Source organism: Leptopilina boulardi, unplaced genomic scaffold, assembly GCF_019393585.1.
Source record: "Leptopilina boulardi isolate dan_hultmark-lab unplaced genomic scaffold, ZJU_Lbou_2.1 LbouV2_405, whole genome shotgun sequence".
NCBI lineage: Eukaryota > Metazoa > Arthropoda > Insecta > Hymenoptera > Figitidae > Leptopilina > Leptopilina boulardi.
Window position 1 is genome coordinate 579,484 of NW_026137980.1, and position 15,064 is coordinate 594,547.

The 15,064-nt window shown below is 23.6% G+C and overlaps 2 protein-coding genes across 2 annotated transcripts in view; one reads left to right on the forward strand and one right to left on the reverse strand.

Annotated features, from left to right (window-relative positions):
• The window catches only part of LOC127289325 (speckle-type POZ protein-like), a 369,464-nt gene extending 365,143 nt beyond the window's left edge, over positions 1-4,321 (reverse strand). The window contains exon 1 of the mRNA XM_051317184.1: positions 4,311-4,321. The gene's annotated coding sequence lies outside the window, so the exon portion shown is untranslated. The remainder of the gene's footprint in view (positions 1-4,310) is intronic.
• Positions 3,754-14,741, forward strand: LOC127289319 (protein toll-like). Its single transcript, XM_051317177.1, has 5 exons — positions 3,754-3,812; positions 6,117-6,943; positions 10,749-11,085; positions 11,215-11,808; positions 11,879-14,741. The coding sequence occupies exons 2-5, from the start codon at positions 6,171-6,173 to the stop codon at positions 12,203-12,205; spliced, it is 2,031 nt and encodes a 676-aa protein (XP_051173134.1). The 5' UTR covers positions 3,754-3,812; positions 6,117-6,170; the 3' UTR covers positions 12,206-14,741.
• The last annotated feature ends 323 nt before the right edge of the window (positions 14,742-15,064 follow it).

Here is a 15,064-nt window from a genome sequence, read left to right on the forward strand (position 1 = left end):
CACGAGTTACAAGTTTCAAGCAAATCCGATCAATTTTTCATTTTGTCATCCGCCATATTGGATCCGCCATTTTGAATTTTGAAAATCTGATGCCAGATTCGTAATCAGCGACCCCGAAAACTTTATAGACATTATTGTTAGGTTATTTACTATTGTTGTTTAGTCACCATTACATTTATTGTAAAAAAACGCTATTTTTAAAGTTAATTTATTTATAACATTTATTTTATTTATAAAAAACACTTTTTTAATGTAGTTATATTGTAATAGACATTCTAAAATACATTTTAAATACATTTTGTTACTGAAATGTGTAAAATAGTGGCTGGAGTATTCAAAAAAGTGCAAGAAAAAAGATGACACTCAGAAGTGTCACTATGCCGCAAAGGGTTAAATGTCAATTAGTAGTCAAATTTAAAAAAAATACTTTAACCCCTTTGCAGTCTAGTAGAAAAATCGTTTGTGGGCCCAAAACAAAAAAAGTTTTCAAAAAAATATCATATCATCGTATTAAAAGTTTTTGGGGTCGCTGAATACAAATTTAAGGTCTGATTTAAAAAATTCAAAATGTCGGACCCAAAATGGTGGAAAAAATTTAAAGTTGATTCGATTCGTTCAAAATTTGGTACTTGGGGGTTTTAGGGGTCGCTGAATCTAAATTTGATGTCAGATTTTAAAAATTCAAAATGGCAGACCCAATATTATTAATTGTTTTTTAATTTAAAAAACAAAATACTGTTACTAACTTCTTGAAGGTAATTCTTTTCGGTGCAATTTAAAAATATAAATGTATATGAAAAAAAAATTATCGAAACATGACCTAAATATTATTTAACTTTATATATATATATATTCTATTAATAATAAAATGTAATAAAAAATGAAAGAGAATATTTTTTGATAGCAAATGATACAAAATATTGTACATAAAAATTTATTAATAAACGAAAAAAAAAGAAAAAAATATTTTAAAATAAATTTTTGTATACTCTCTGCTTCAGTTTTCAATTAAAACAAATTTAAATCTCGAGTAAATTTATATGCATATATTCAGTAAAGAAACAATTTGATTTTAGAATATTGCACTGATTGAAATCGATAAATTGCACTTGTTATATGCAATTCGTGGAAAGAAATATTTATTGATGTAAAAAGTATATATATATATACAATACTAAAACTATATTTGTTTAAAAAAAATAATCATTATATTATTTTACGCTTTTATGAGTTTTCATTTTAAAAAAGAAAGAAGAAGTAATTTGCAGTATATCTGAATAAAAAATCAAACATTTCATTATAAAAATAAAATATAAAATTTTTTATTATAATTTTTTAACAATAGAATTTTTTAATTATTCCATTTTATTGCGAAATTGACAAAATACGAAATAAAAAAAAAATTAAATTATAAACGTATATATCAATAAATTAAATATAATAAGCAATGTAATAAAATTTTGAAAAAAAAAAGTTTACTCAATTTTCCAAGTTTTAAAAGTACATTATTTATTCTGCAATAGAATTTTATGCACTATATAACTGGCACTAAACATTGTGTGTTTTATAAAAAAGTACAATATATATACTTTTATATTGAAAATTGTTTCTCCGTGCGGCTTTTATATAAGGCAGGAAACGGATTAATGAAGTTACACAGCATATGTATAAGTTCCATTCAATTGCGATTACAAAAATCTTTTCTCTCTCAATTTTGCGCACACGACAAAAATATTGTTTAAAAACTATTCTTTTTTTTTTTAATAAAATTAACTTTTATTTATATTATTTATTTTATATCTCTCTATATTATAAAAAAAATTCGCCGCTGTCTCCAGTATGGGTCATTCCATCGCAAGTGTACCCAACCCATGTTATTTACAAGGTTAGGTTAGGTTAGGTTAGGTTAGGTTAGGTTAGGTTAGGTTAGGTTAAGAATGGCTCAAGTGTAACCAACCATTGTACTAACCATGTCAAAAACATGGGTTGGTTACACTTGATATGGAATGAACCACATATATACCTATATTAGTATTTTGGTTCTGATTTTAACCTCAAACCCACAGGTGAATTGATATGGTACGCGACCCATATATATCTCCACCTATATTAGTATTAAAATGAACATAACCTCAAAATTCAAGATCCTATAGGCCTCCAGGATTCAAGGTCATGGATCAAACATAACCTTAAAATTCAAGGGCATAGGGTTCCAGGATTCAAGGTCAGAGATCAAACATAACCTGCAAATTCCAGACCATAGGTTTCCAAAATTCAAAGCCTTAGTTCAAACATAACCTCAAAATTCAAGGACATAGGTCAAGGGACCGTTGGGTTTGAGGCTATGTCCAAAAAACATAACTTCAAATTCCCCTAACCAAGAAACGAACATAACCTCAAAATTTATATAAAATTTTAATAATTTTAATACTTTGCAAGCCTTTAAAAAATTAATCATTAATATTGGAAAATAATTGGGGTTGGCGCGCGCGAAATTTATTAAATATAATAAACAAAGAAAATAATAACAATAGTGAAAAAAAAAATGTGTAATAAAAAACAAAATTTATTTTCAATTGGGGGGAAAAGGTGTGTTTTTTTTCCGCAACTAAAGATTGAATCTGATCATTTAATACTTTCACTGCATGTACATTGGGTTATATAGAGATTGAAAACAATCGAACAAATTGCAAGGAAGAGATTTATTGGTCATTTGATTCATCTGCCGATTTTATCATTAAACCATTTTTCACGTAAATTCATTATACAGAGGTAAAAAAAAAAAAAGTCGATAGATCGTTTTGTCCGCAGAGTGCAATGTTTAATTTCATAGTTTTCCAAGCTCGATTTTGCATATACATATATATACGTATAGGTATATAAAGCACACCGAGGAGATGAAGGAGAATTATAAAATGGAACGTACTCTGGGGTCCCTTTAATTTTCTCAATTATTTTCATTTAAGCTACTATAACGCTCGCTATTTAATCTAATGTGATGTATAACCCCGCACATATATACAGTAAAAATTCAAATCCAAATTATTTGTATTTTTTTTTTATATTAATTTTTATTACTGTGGCTCATAATTTCTCCAACGAAGCATCAATAAAATTAAACAAATTTAATTTTCAATGTTAAATGGTTTTTTTTTTACTCCTACACTGAAAAAACGATTAAATTGATTCAAATAATACTTGACTATTATCAAATAAATATTTACTTGACTTAAATAATAATTATTTGATACAAATAAATATTTATTTGATAATAGTCAATTAACACATTATTTGAATCAAATATTTTTTTTCAGTGTACTTTAAAATCAATATAAGTTACTGAAAATATTAAATAAAAAAAAAGTGTTAAAATTATAAACTGATCAATTTAAAAACAAAAATAGTGTTTTTGATGTAAAATTTAAAAATTCTTTAAAATTACAATTTTTAATAACTTTACCAAAAAAAAGTTTTTTGGGCTAATATTTTCAGAAACTTATTTTTTTTTTATTTAATTACATAAAATAAAAGAAATAAATGTGATATGTGTTTTATTAAAATTTTTATCAAATATTTAATTTTTTCCAGCAATTTGAACATACAAATAAATTATACTTCATTATAGAAATGGAAATTAGAAAATATTTTATCATTGATAAGATATCAATTTTTTCAGTTGTGTATACAAACTAAATAATTGAAGCAATAAATAGTTTCAAATTATTACAATTGTATTTATATTACTCTAAAACGGTTTTGTTTTAAAGCTTCTTAAATAAAAGTAATTTTATTACGTTTAAAAATAAAACGAAGTAAGTAAATGTTTTTTATGTAAAAAAAATCATTAAGAAATTACATTAAAATTGAAATTAGTTTTAAGGGTATGTGGGCAAAGGATGTTTTTTTGTGGTTTGAAATTTTCTCTGAAATAAAAAATGATTTTGGTTTAAAATTTTGGAGAAATGATTTAGTTTGGTACAAGGAATCTCGCTGTTCTACTCATTTACAACAACTTAATGCAAAAATAATAAAAATAAAGCAATAAATAGTAAAATAATGTTTTTTATCATAGTTCATTCATTTTAGACAAAAATCTTTTCTCGTTTTAGAGTAAGATGTATTCTACCAAAACACATTTTCCCACACTAGGTCACGTGGGAGATTCCCACATACCCTTAATTAAGTTAAAAACCAAAGAAGTAATATTCACACAATTATATAATAATAAAATGCTTGTTCTGTCCTTCTGTCCTAACTTGATGTTGGCCTTTTCTGATTTCACGTGTTTTTTTGAATAGTAATCTTATGACGTGTCAAATTTTGACAATTCTTTTTCTCATTTTTGCCAAAGTTGTATAATTGTGTTTCCAAATTTCGGAATAAGTTTCTTTAAAATTCCAAATTCGAAAATTCGTTTACCAACGAAACTTTTTTTAAAGTTGTATATTGATTCAAAAATTGTATACAAATACAAAAAATTTATGATGAGAAAAAAGATGCGCCAGGAAATTTCGTAAAAGATAGTAATTTGAAAAAAATTTATTTTTAAAAATTAATTTTTAAGGTACAAGGGGCCAACAAATACCTATTAAATATTAATTATAAAAACACAGGCCTCGAATCAACTTAAAGACACAAAAAGTCGTTTTAGTCGATTTATATTCCAAAAAAAAGTGGATTTGTTTTTTATTTTAACAAAAATATTTTACAGATTTTTAAATAAAAATTTTTTGTTTAATAATAATCCTTTTCTAAGGGTTAAAATTGAAATTTTTAGAAATAATTAAATTGCAAAAGATATTGTTAATATTCAAACAATTATTAAGTTTTACAGAACTAAAAATAATTTATCAAACAATTTTTGGAAAACATTTTTTAAATTTAATTGAATTTTCAAAGATTTAAAATTGAGATTTTTGAAATTAATTGAAACTTTAAGTGTTTTGTAATTAAAATTTTAGATGATTTCACTAAAAATTTATTAGAAAATGCGGACAAAATACAATAATTTGAAAATCATTTTTAATTGAAAAATGGTTATAGATAGTTAAATTTTCAAAGAATATTATTAAAATAGTTAAAAATAATTGAATTTCCTTAGAGTTATAAATGAAATTATTAAATTTAAAAAAAAAAATTTCGATGTAAAATTTTAGAAATAATTAAATTTTAGATGCTTTTAAATTCAAATTATTGAAAATTCAATTAATTTTGAATTCAAATTTTTGAGAATAATGAAATTTTATTTGATTTTAAATTTGGAAAACAATTGAATTTCAGTTCATTTTGAATTGAAAATTTTGGGAAATATGTAATTGAATTTTAATTGAAATTTTGGATAATAATTTAATTGAAGTTCATTTTTGATTGAAAATTTGGATAATTAATTTTGAATAGAAATTTTAGAAAATAATTGAATTTTATTACATTTCAAATTGAAAACTTGGTAAATAATTAAATTTTAAATTGAAAATTTTTGATAATTATTGAATTTTTAATTGATTTTGAATTAAAATTTCGGGTAATAATTTAATTTTAGTTTATTTTGAATTGAAATTTTTGAAGAATAATTCAATTTTATTGTGATATTTTTTTAAAATTATAAACAATTGTTAAATTTCATAAAAATTTTAATTGAAAAAATAATTTTGATATAATTGAATTTGTGATGTATTGCATTAAAATTATTAAAAATAATTAATTTAGTGAAGAATCATTTTAGTTCAAAATTTGTTAAATAATTGAATTGAAGAAGATCTGAAGAAGATCTACATTTTATACTAAAAAATGCATTTTATTTACATTTTTTCAAATGTAAAAAAAAATGTCGCATTTTATTAAAATAAGTCGATAAAAGTCGTATTTTTGAAAAAAGTCGGAAAAAGTCGTATAATCCGAGGCCTGTAAACATATAATTTTCATTATTATCATTTAATATGTAATAATATTCTAATAAATTAAATTATTATTGATAATATTAATCTTTAATTTCTTTAGAACAAACAAGTAAATACTCAATTTGGCGCGCTTGCGCGCGTTTAATTTTGCTGGTTTAAATAATAATTTTCTCGAAATTCAACGAATTGATGTCACTTTTTTCCTTCTATTATTTTCAGCTGTATATAATATATAAAAGTAAAATATAAGCATACAGAAATCAATAAAATACAATGAAGAATTTTTTGAGATTGATCTCATTTTTTCTGATAGTAAAAATTATTACATCATACAATTGTTTTGAAAATAATATAAATTATTGCACTTGTAATGATCTTGATAATGGAATAATTCAATATTCATGTATTGATCCAATGGAAATGAAAAATTCCATCAATTTACGACACTTTGAAATTTCAATTGGAACTTTTGAAACAACAATAAAATGCATAAATTCAGCAAGTTTAGAAAATTTTCATTATGACTTTCGTTTTTTAAAAACTGATTTAACAACAATTGTTCTAGACAATTGTAATATTAATAGAAAAACAGATATATCGAAAATTAAAGAACTAACTGCCACTGAGTATGTGAGCAAGATTAATTTAGTTAATAATTCTCAACTAAATAATATTCTCATTCAAAATCCATCTTATGAATTATATTCACTGCTTCGATTAAATATTATGGATGATAATAATTTAAAATTAGTAAATATCAAACTATTTCACAATGTTCCTAATATTTATTATCTTACAATAAAAAGATGTTTTGTTCAAACAATTACACCAAATGCATTTATTAATTTAAAACAATTAATAAAATTGAATTTATCGCAAAATAAATTGAAAAATATTCCATCGGAAATATTCAATAGTTTACATGAACTAACTGATCTTGATCTCAGTGGAAATCAACTTGAAATACTTGATGATAAAATTTTTCAAAATTTACAAGTTCTGAAGAATTTGAATCTTGAAAAAAATAAACTCACAACAATATCAGAGTAATTTTTATATTATTTTCTTTTATGAAAATTAGTTTTAATATTATTATATCATGAAATTAAGAATTTAAATTGCCAATTGTATTTATACAGTATATAATTTAATTTCAAGTTCAATTTTTTTTTTTAATTTACATATATTTATATCATTTTTGTACAATTTATTATAATTTATACATATTCACAAAAAAAAGTTGTCTGAATTAGAAATTATAATTTTTCTACGTATTTTGAAACTAATATGATGTTTAAAAATTTTGTAATGAGTAGATTTTTTAAAGACTCGTTAAAAAAAATTGTGTCTTTCACCCAAAAAAAGGCTAATTTACTTTTTTATTTTCATTTTTTTTTTCAGATGAATTTCCATTTATTCGAATTATTTGATATAATTTCCATATAACCGATACTGCAGAATTTTTAATTAACAGAAAAATCCTTTAACAGAATTTCTAATTTATAGAATTTTTATTTGTCCGAAATTGCAAATGACAGAACAAACAATCGACAAAAAGAGTTCGGCGCGATTTTTAAAATCAACCAATCACAATTTTATGGTTAATTTTTGATTGGTTGATTTTAAAAATCGCGCCGAAATCTTTCTGTCGATTGTTTGTTTGGCCATTTGTAATTTCGGACAAATGAAAGTTCTATCAATTAGAAATTCTGTTAAATGATTTTTCGGTTAAGTAAAAATTCTGCAGTAATAAAAAATCGGTTATATGGAAATTATATGAAATAATAATTCGAACAAATAAAAATTCATCTGAAAGAATAAAATGAAAATTCTATGCAATGAAATTCTACCCAATAAAAATTCTTTAAAATGCCTATTATGTTAAATGAAAATTCGAGCAAATAAAAATTCTGACAAATAAAAATTCGAACAAATGAAAATTCTGTGAAGTGAATTTTTAATTATATAAAAATTCTGTAATATAGAAAATCGTTTTGATGAAAATTCTGCAAAATACTAATTCGAACAAATAAAAATTCGGGTCAAAAATAATTATGACAAATGAAATTCTATAAAATGAAAGTTCTAACTAATTATTTTTAGAACATATTCAAGCGTCCCGATAACTTGACGTGAAATCCCCCAAATATAAAGAAAAAGTGTAGTGTGGTTTCTGGTTACAACAACTTTTTTTTGTTATGTTTTACTATACGTAAAATATGGATATTAATTTTCGAAACTATGTTAACATTAATTTAAAAACAAAATTTTATTATTTTGCAACAGAAATTCTTAATTTTATTTTTGCCTAAATATTTTTTATAAATGCTGAGGTAAATAAGGTATTACACAACACATCAGACACTATTTTGCATTTACATCTTTGATTTTATTAAAACTTTTTTTTCTATTAGTACTAATTGAATTTGCTTTCATGATATTTTTCAATGTTTTTTATCAAACTGTTTACGAGATATGAATTTTTTAATTTTTCAAAATTTCGTAGAATTTTAATGATCTTATATTTTTGAATAATCATAAAATTTCCTTAAAAATGCAACAATTTAAGTTTTTTTAAATTGTCTGTAGTTACGTGAACTTTTCAAAAATTCGATACGAAAAATTCTAGAAAATTAATTTACTATATTTTTTGCAATTGAAAAATAAAAATTTTATTTTTAAAACTGTTTGTATCCTTCAATGTATTTTTAAACTTTTTTTAAAAAACTACTTCCTTTTACAAAAATTCGAAGCCTGGTCCGGTCATGGGGAAACAATTTTTTAAAAATTTCGAAATATTGAATTTTTAAAAAATACTTCCAGTTTTTTTAGACTATACGTACATTTATGTATTTTAATGCGCTGATTACGTATTTTTACTACGATTTTCGTAATCAACAAAATACATAAATGTACGTATAGTATAAAAAAACCGAAAATATTTTAAAAAATTTTTTTAAATTGTTTCACTACGACCGGATCAGACTTAAAATATTTGTAAGAGGGAGTAGTTTTTTTTTGAAAATTAAAAAAAAATCGAACTGTTTTTAAAATAAAATTTTTAATCTTTAAATTGCAAAAAATATAGGTAGTAAATTATTTATCTCGAATTTTTCGCAACGAATTTTTGAAAAGTGCACATAAAAACACAATTAAATGAAAAAAATTTTAAAATTAATATCATTAAAATTCTGAAATTTTGAAAAAATGGATCTGAAGAAGATCTGCATTGTATACCTACTAAAAAAAAGATATATTTTGTTTAAAAATTTTGTAAAAAAAAAGTCGAAAAAGTTGCATCTTATTTAACCTTTATGGGACTGACGAGGTACCCGTGTACCTTTTGCATTTTCAAATTGATTTTTTTCATAATTTTTAAAATCGTATTGACCTAAAGTTTTTTTAACATCTCAAATTTATCAATACAAAGTGTTTTAATATTATTTATAATGTACCTTTTTTATTTATTTATTCGGAAATAATAAACAAAGTTTCTTCACCCTTAGAAGGCGGACAAGGTACCCGGTTACCTCTGTACATTTTATGCAGATAAATGTAGAAATTTCTAAGGAGGTTCATCCCAAAATCGATTTTCTACAGATTTTTAAAAAATTTTTAAGATGTATTATTGACATCACTTTACATGTGTTGTTCAAATTTTATTAAATTTTACCGTATCATTTTCAAGATAAAAATTGATAAAGTTTGAAGTTTTACATGGGAACAGTGAAAAAACATGAAAAATGACCATGTTTTCATTAATTAAAAAAAAACGGTTCTACAGATTTTTTTCAAAAACTAATATGTTTTAAATTATGAGTTTTAACAGTTTTTACAAAAATATGAAATTTTTTTACCGTTTGGTTGTGAAGTAAATGTTAATCAAAGTTAGCAACTTTTGAACTTATCCCATATAAATAAAAGAAAGAAGAGGAGAAACGGCAAATTAACCTCTAAATTGGCCAGTGGAGCTCAACTTTTATGGACTATAGCTGTCGGTTTTAAACTTACGGAAAACCCCTAATAGAATGAGTACCGCTTGAAGGGATGAACCTCCTTAAAAAATTTTGAAAAATTACATTAAACAATTTTTATTAATTTTTATAGTAATGCACATAATTTTTTTTTATAAAATATGTAATTTATTTACTATAGTTAAATAATAATATTCATATAAGAAATCGTCAGCTTTTAACTTCAAAATTACCATAAAAATGAAGTCTGAATAGAATTAATTTGTATTAAAAATGTATTTTAAATGATAAAAAATAAATTTCATAAATTTTTATATTTGATTTCATAAATAATCCACCTAAATATGTACCTGTTATATGTACCTATTATATAGGTACACGGATACTATTCAATGAAAGATCAATGAAATTGTGAATCAACTAATAATGATAATTTTTTATTAGCAATGTTTTTTCCTCAGTTCCATAAAGGTTTAATAAGTTGAAAAAAGTTGTATTTTCGAAAAAAGTCGTAAGTACAATCCGAGGACAGTTAAATGAAAAGAAAGTTTCAAAAAAAAATCAGAGTTGTAAATACAAAATGGTGTCTGATTCGGCGTGGAATACCTCATATATTAATACGAAGTTGAAGTACGCGCAACGTTTATGATAAACGATTTTTAAAGAAATAAATTTTAAAAATGAAAAATTCTATAATTTTTTGCCTAAAAAATATTTTTTTATAATTTATTGATTAATGAAAACTACAAGAAATATTTTTTAGGCAAAAAATTATAGAATTTTTCATTTTTAAAATTTATTTCTTTAAAAATTGTTTATCATAAACGTTGCATACTTCAGTTTCATTGTATTAATAATAAAATTGTATTTCATTTAGATTTTTGTTAGACAAACTATACAGTTTGGAAGAATTTAATGCAGCTGAAAATTTAATATCCACAATTCATAAAAATGCATTTATAAAATTGTTAAAATTAGAACGAATAAATCTAAGAAAAAATAATATTACCGATCTAACAAGCATGAATGAAAAAACAATGACAAATATAGCTGTATTTTGGAATAACTATTCAGTATTTACTTTATGTCATAATTTAAAAGAACTGGATCTTTCCTACAATAATATTCAACAATTTTATGACGATTGGATTGAATTAACCGAATTGAAATTGAATTCTTTAAAACTTTCTCACAATCAGATACCTTTTTTTAAAGTAAGTTGCTGAACAATAATTTTAATTTCAAATATCGAATTGTTATAAAAGATGTATATCGTTTCTATAAGATAACACACTAATCTAAACTTTGAAATTTCATTTATTAATAATAAATTTCTTTTACAGTTATCCGAAAAAAATTTGAATATGAAATCAGATTTTCACATCAACTTGACCAGTAACATGATAAAAGGAATTAATTTATTTTCCCTATCATCATTAGAATTTAAAACACCATTTAAAATGTATATAGACGCAAGAGATAATCCAATTATTTGCGATTGTTTAAATGACAAACTATTACAGTACATAAAGGGCAATATTGAAAGTAAAATCTATGAACATTTAAATATTGATACAACAAATTTAATATGCAATGGACCAGAAGAACATGAGGGAAAAATGTTGTCTGCTCTAAGCATGCATGATTTATCGTGTGAAGTAAATGTAAAAATTGACAATATAAAAGAATCATGTACTCCAAAGTATTATATTGAAAAAATGCTAACAATAATTAATTGTGCTAATAATGATTATTCATTGGTTCCGGAACATCTTGGAATTATAGTTAGTTTCAGTAATGAAATTAATTTAGAAAATAATAATTTCGAATATATTCCAGAATTTAGTATTGCCGAACAAAAATCAATTACAAAATTAAATCTTTCTGGAAATAAAATTAAAGGAATCTCTGGTATTGAATTGTTTGAAAATCTTCAGGTAATATTTGTTTTGTAAAATTGTGAAAAATCTACAATATATATAGAGTAATGTCTTCTTTTTCTTGCAGGTTTTAGAACTCAAGAATAATGAAATAAGTAACTTAAGAAATAATGATATATGGATTTTTAAGAGTTTAAAAAATCTCAAACACATTACTCTGAGTGGTAATCCTTTCATTTGTGATTCAAATTTTAATGTACTTAAAAATTATATCAAAATTGAGGATAGAAATAATTTAACTTGTCATGATGAACCACTAAAAACAATTGAGGAAGGAAAACAAATAATTTATTCTGAATATGCAAAACTTTCGTTATGTCATCAAGATAGAGAAGAGGTTGAGCAAATTTGGGAAAATACTTGTTCAATCAAGGCAAAAAATAAAGTGCTATAAATTATGTTATCACACTTTTAAATATATCAATTTTCTATTTTCGGTATTTTTATCATATTCAAATTAGGTAATAATTGACACACATCGACCAAATCAATATATTATCTACTTTAAAAGTGGCAAAAAATATCGAAAACAGAAAAGTGCTATCACTGTAAAAAAATCTTTATGACAATCATCGAGAAAATCGAGCTATAAAATAAAAATTTTCATTAGACAGAATTTCATTATGTAGAATTTATTTTTAGCCGAATTTTTATTTCTTTGAATTATTATTTAAGGTTATATGGGAACCTCCCACGTGACCTAGTATAGGAAAATGTGTTTTCGTAATATACATCTTACTCTAAAACGAGAAAATATTTTTGTCTAAAATTTTGAGGGATGATAGATTTGGGTACAAGGAATCTCGCTGTTCTCCGAATAGTACATAATTTTGCGTTAAATTATTAAAAAATGAAGTTTAAAAAATGGCATTTTCAAACAAAAATGAAAAGAAACATGGCGGCGCATACACAGACGTTGCTTGAGTGTGTCAGTGCTCCAGTAAACAGCGCCAATTCGAGCGAGTGGCCGCCGAATGAACTATGATAAAACACATTATTCTACTATTTATTGCTTTATTTTTATTATTTTTGCGTTAAGTTATGGTAAATGAGTAGAACAGCGAGATTCCTTGTACCAAACTAAATCATTTCTCCTAAATTTTAAACCGAAATCATTTTTTATTTCAGAGAAAGTTTCAAACCACAAAAAAACGTCCTTTGCCCACATACCCTTAACAAATTTTAACTCAAAATAATTTTTTCCAAAATTGTACAATTGGATCTGTCGAATTTGGGTGTAATAAATTTTAAATATATTTTTAGTTCTGTTAAAAACTACTTTTTAGTTTGAGATTATGTTAATGGGTTGAACATCCTTAAAGAAAAAATATTTATAAAAAATTTTTTTCCATCTAAAATTTTTATTTAGAGGCCATTCAAGTATTACGTAAGCATATTTTCAAGGATTTTGAACCCACTCCTCCCCCCAAATAAGCATATTGTAATGGAAAAAATAAGAATTTTATATGGTGCGTAAGCAACTGAGGAACCTCCCCCCCTCCCCCTTAGATGCTTACGTAATATTTGAATGACCTCTTACTCGAATTTATATTTTACAGAATTCTTAATTTTAAAATTTTTATTTTACAGAATTTTCACTTGATCGAATAAATTTTAGAAAGAAAAACTAAAAAACCAAATTTTTATGCCAGATATTTATGCGGACAAATAAAAAGTTCTGTAAATAGAAAAATTCTGCGTTTTAATAATTCTGTAAAATATAAATTCGAACAAATGAAAATTCGGATAGAAAAAAATTCTTTTTTAATATTTTTTCTTTAAAATAAAAATTTTTTTAAATGACCATTCTGTCTAATGAAAATTCAAGCAAATAATAATTCTGTCAAATTGGATTTTGATAAAACATAAATAGTTTGTTAAATGAAAATTCGTTTAAGAAACAATTTTGTAATATAGAAATTTGGTTAAAACATAATTCGATGAAATGAAAATTCTACTGAAAGTAAATTCGAGGTAATGAAATTCTTTTAAATGTATTTTCTAAAAAATTTTAGAATTTATTCAAATTAAAAAATGATTTTTAACTATATGTTTATGACACAAAATAAAATATAATAAAAATTAATTTTAATCAATTTTGTAATAGGGTCAGTTGGGGTAAATGGGGACAAAATCGCTTTTTTTTTTACAAATTACGTAAGTTTCTTCCTTTAAAATATATAATATTTGCGGGTTTATATTTTTTTAAGTTGTTATTTACATTCCAAGGATTAATTTTATGCAGCAGAAAAAATTTAGATAAGCTTTAAACGCATGAAACTGACTGTCCCCATTTAATTTCAATTTCAATTTCATTTATTAACGGGACATGCCCTTTCGTACAAAAGTACTCCTAAATTCTAAAAGTTACGTCAGTAACAATACAAAATATAAAATATTAACTAAATCTAGGTAGGCGCTATAATGGTTAAAGTTCAGTATAAGTTTATACAGTAAAGAATAACATAAATCTAATTACATTATTATCAAAGGAGAAGATTAATTTTTGATAAATTGAATCTGCTTTACCATTATATCAATTAATTTCAAAAATAATTGTTATTGTTCAATAATACTGATTTTCTATAAATCACAATGTCTACATTTAGTTCTGTATGTATTTCCTTAAATCATTTTCATAGATAGAAATAAAGTAAGTTTATTTCAAGGAAGGGACACAACCTTGGGCACCAAGTGGGGAAATCACTACAGATTCTCCTTACAAAAATTTAGAAAATTTCATAAAATTTGGGGTAAATGGAGACAGCATAGTTTCTAAGGAAGTTTTAAGAAAAAAGTTTCCTTAAGTATATTACTCTATTAAGGGATGAAAAAACTTAAAAAAAAATTTGTAGCAGATATATAATAGTTGAACCAATTGAAATTTTTTTTATTTTTTTTTTATTTCAGTATTTTGTCTCGCATTTGAAAAAGACAGACTTAAAAATCATACCAATTTTTTTTCTTATTCCTTATGACTTCTATAACAGAAATTCACTTGAATTTTTGATTTTTGTCAATTTGGTTAATAATAACAAGCTGTCCCCATTTACCCCAAAAATTTGAAAACTCAGGGTAAATGGGGACAGCTTGTCATTATTAACCAAATTGACAAAAATCAAAAATTCAAGTGAATTTCTGTTATAGAAGTCATAAGGAATAAGAAAAAAAATTGGTATGATTTTTAAGTCTGTTTTCTTTGAAATGCGAGACAAAATACTGAAACAGTTTGACTTTAATTTTCAAGTTTTTA

Coding starts and splice junctions, on each gene's coding strand:
- LOC127289319 (XM_051317177.1), top strand. CDS start 6,171: ATGAAGAATTTTTTGAGATTGATCTCATTTTTTCTGATAGTAAAAATT. Junction 6,944..10,748: donor AAACTCACAACAATATCAGA/GTAATTTTTATA, acceptor TATTTCATTTAG/ATTTTTGTTAGACAAACTAT. Junction 11,086..11,214: donor ATCAGATACCTTTTTTTAAA/GTAAGTTGCTGA, acceptor TTTCTTTTACAG/TTATCCGAAAAAAATTTGAA.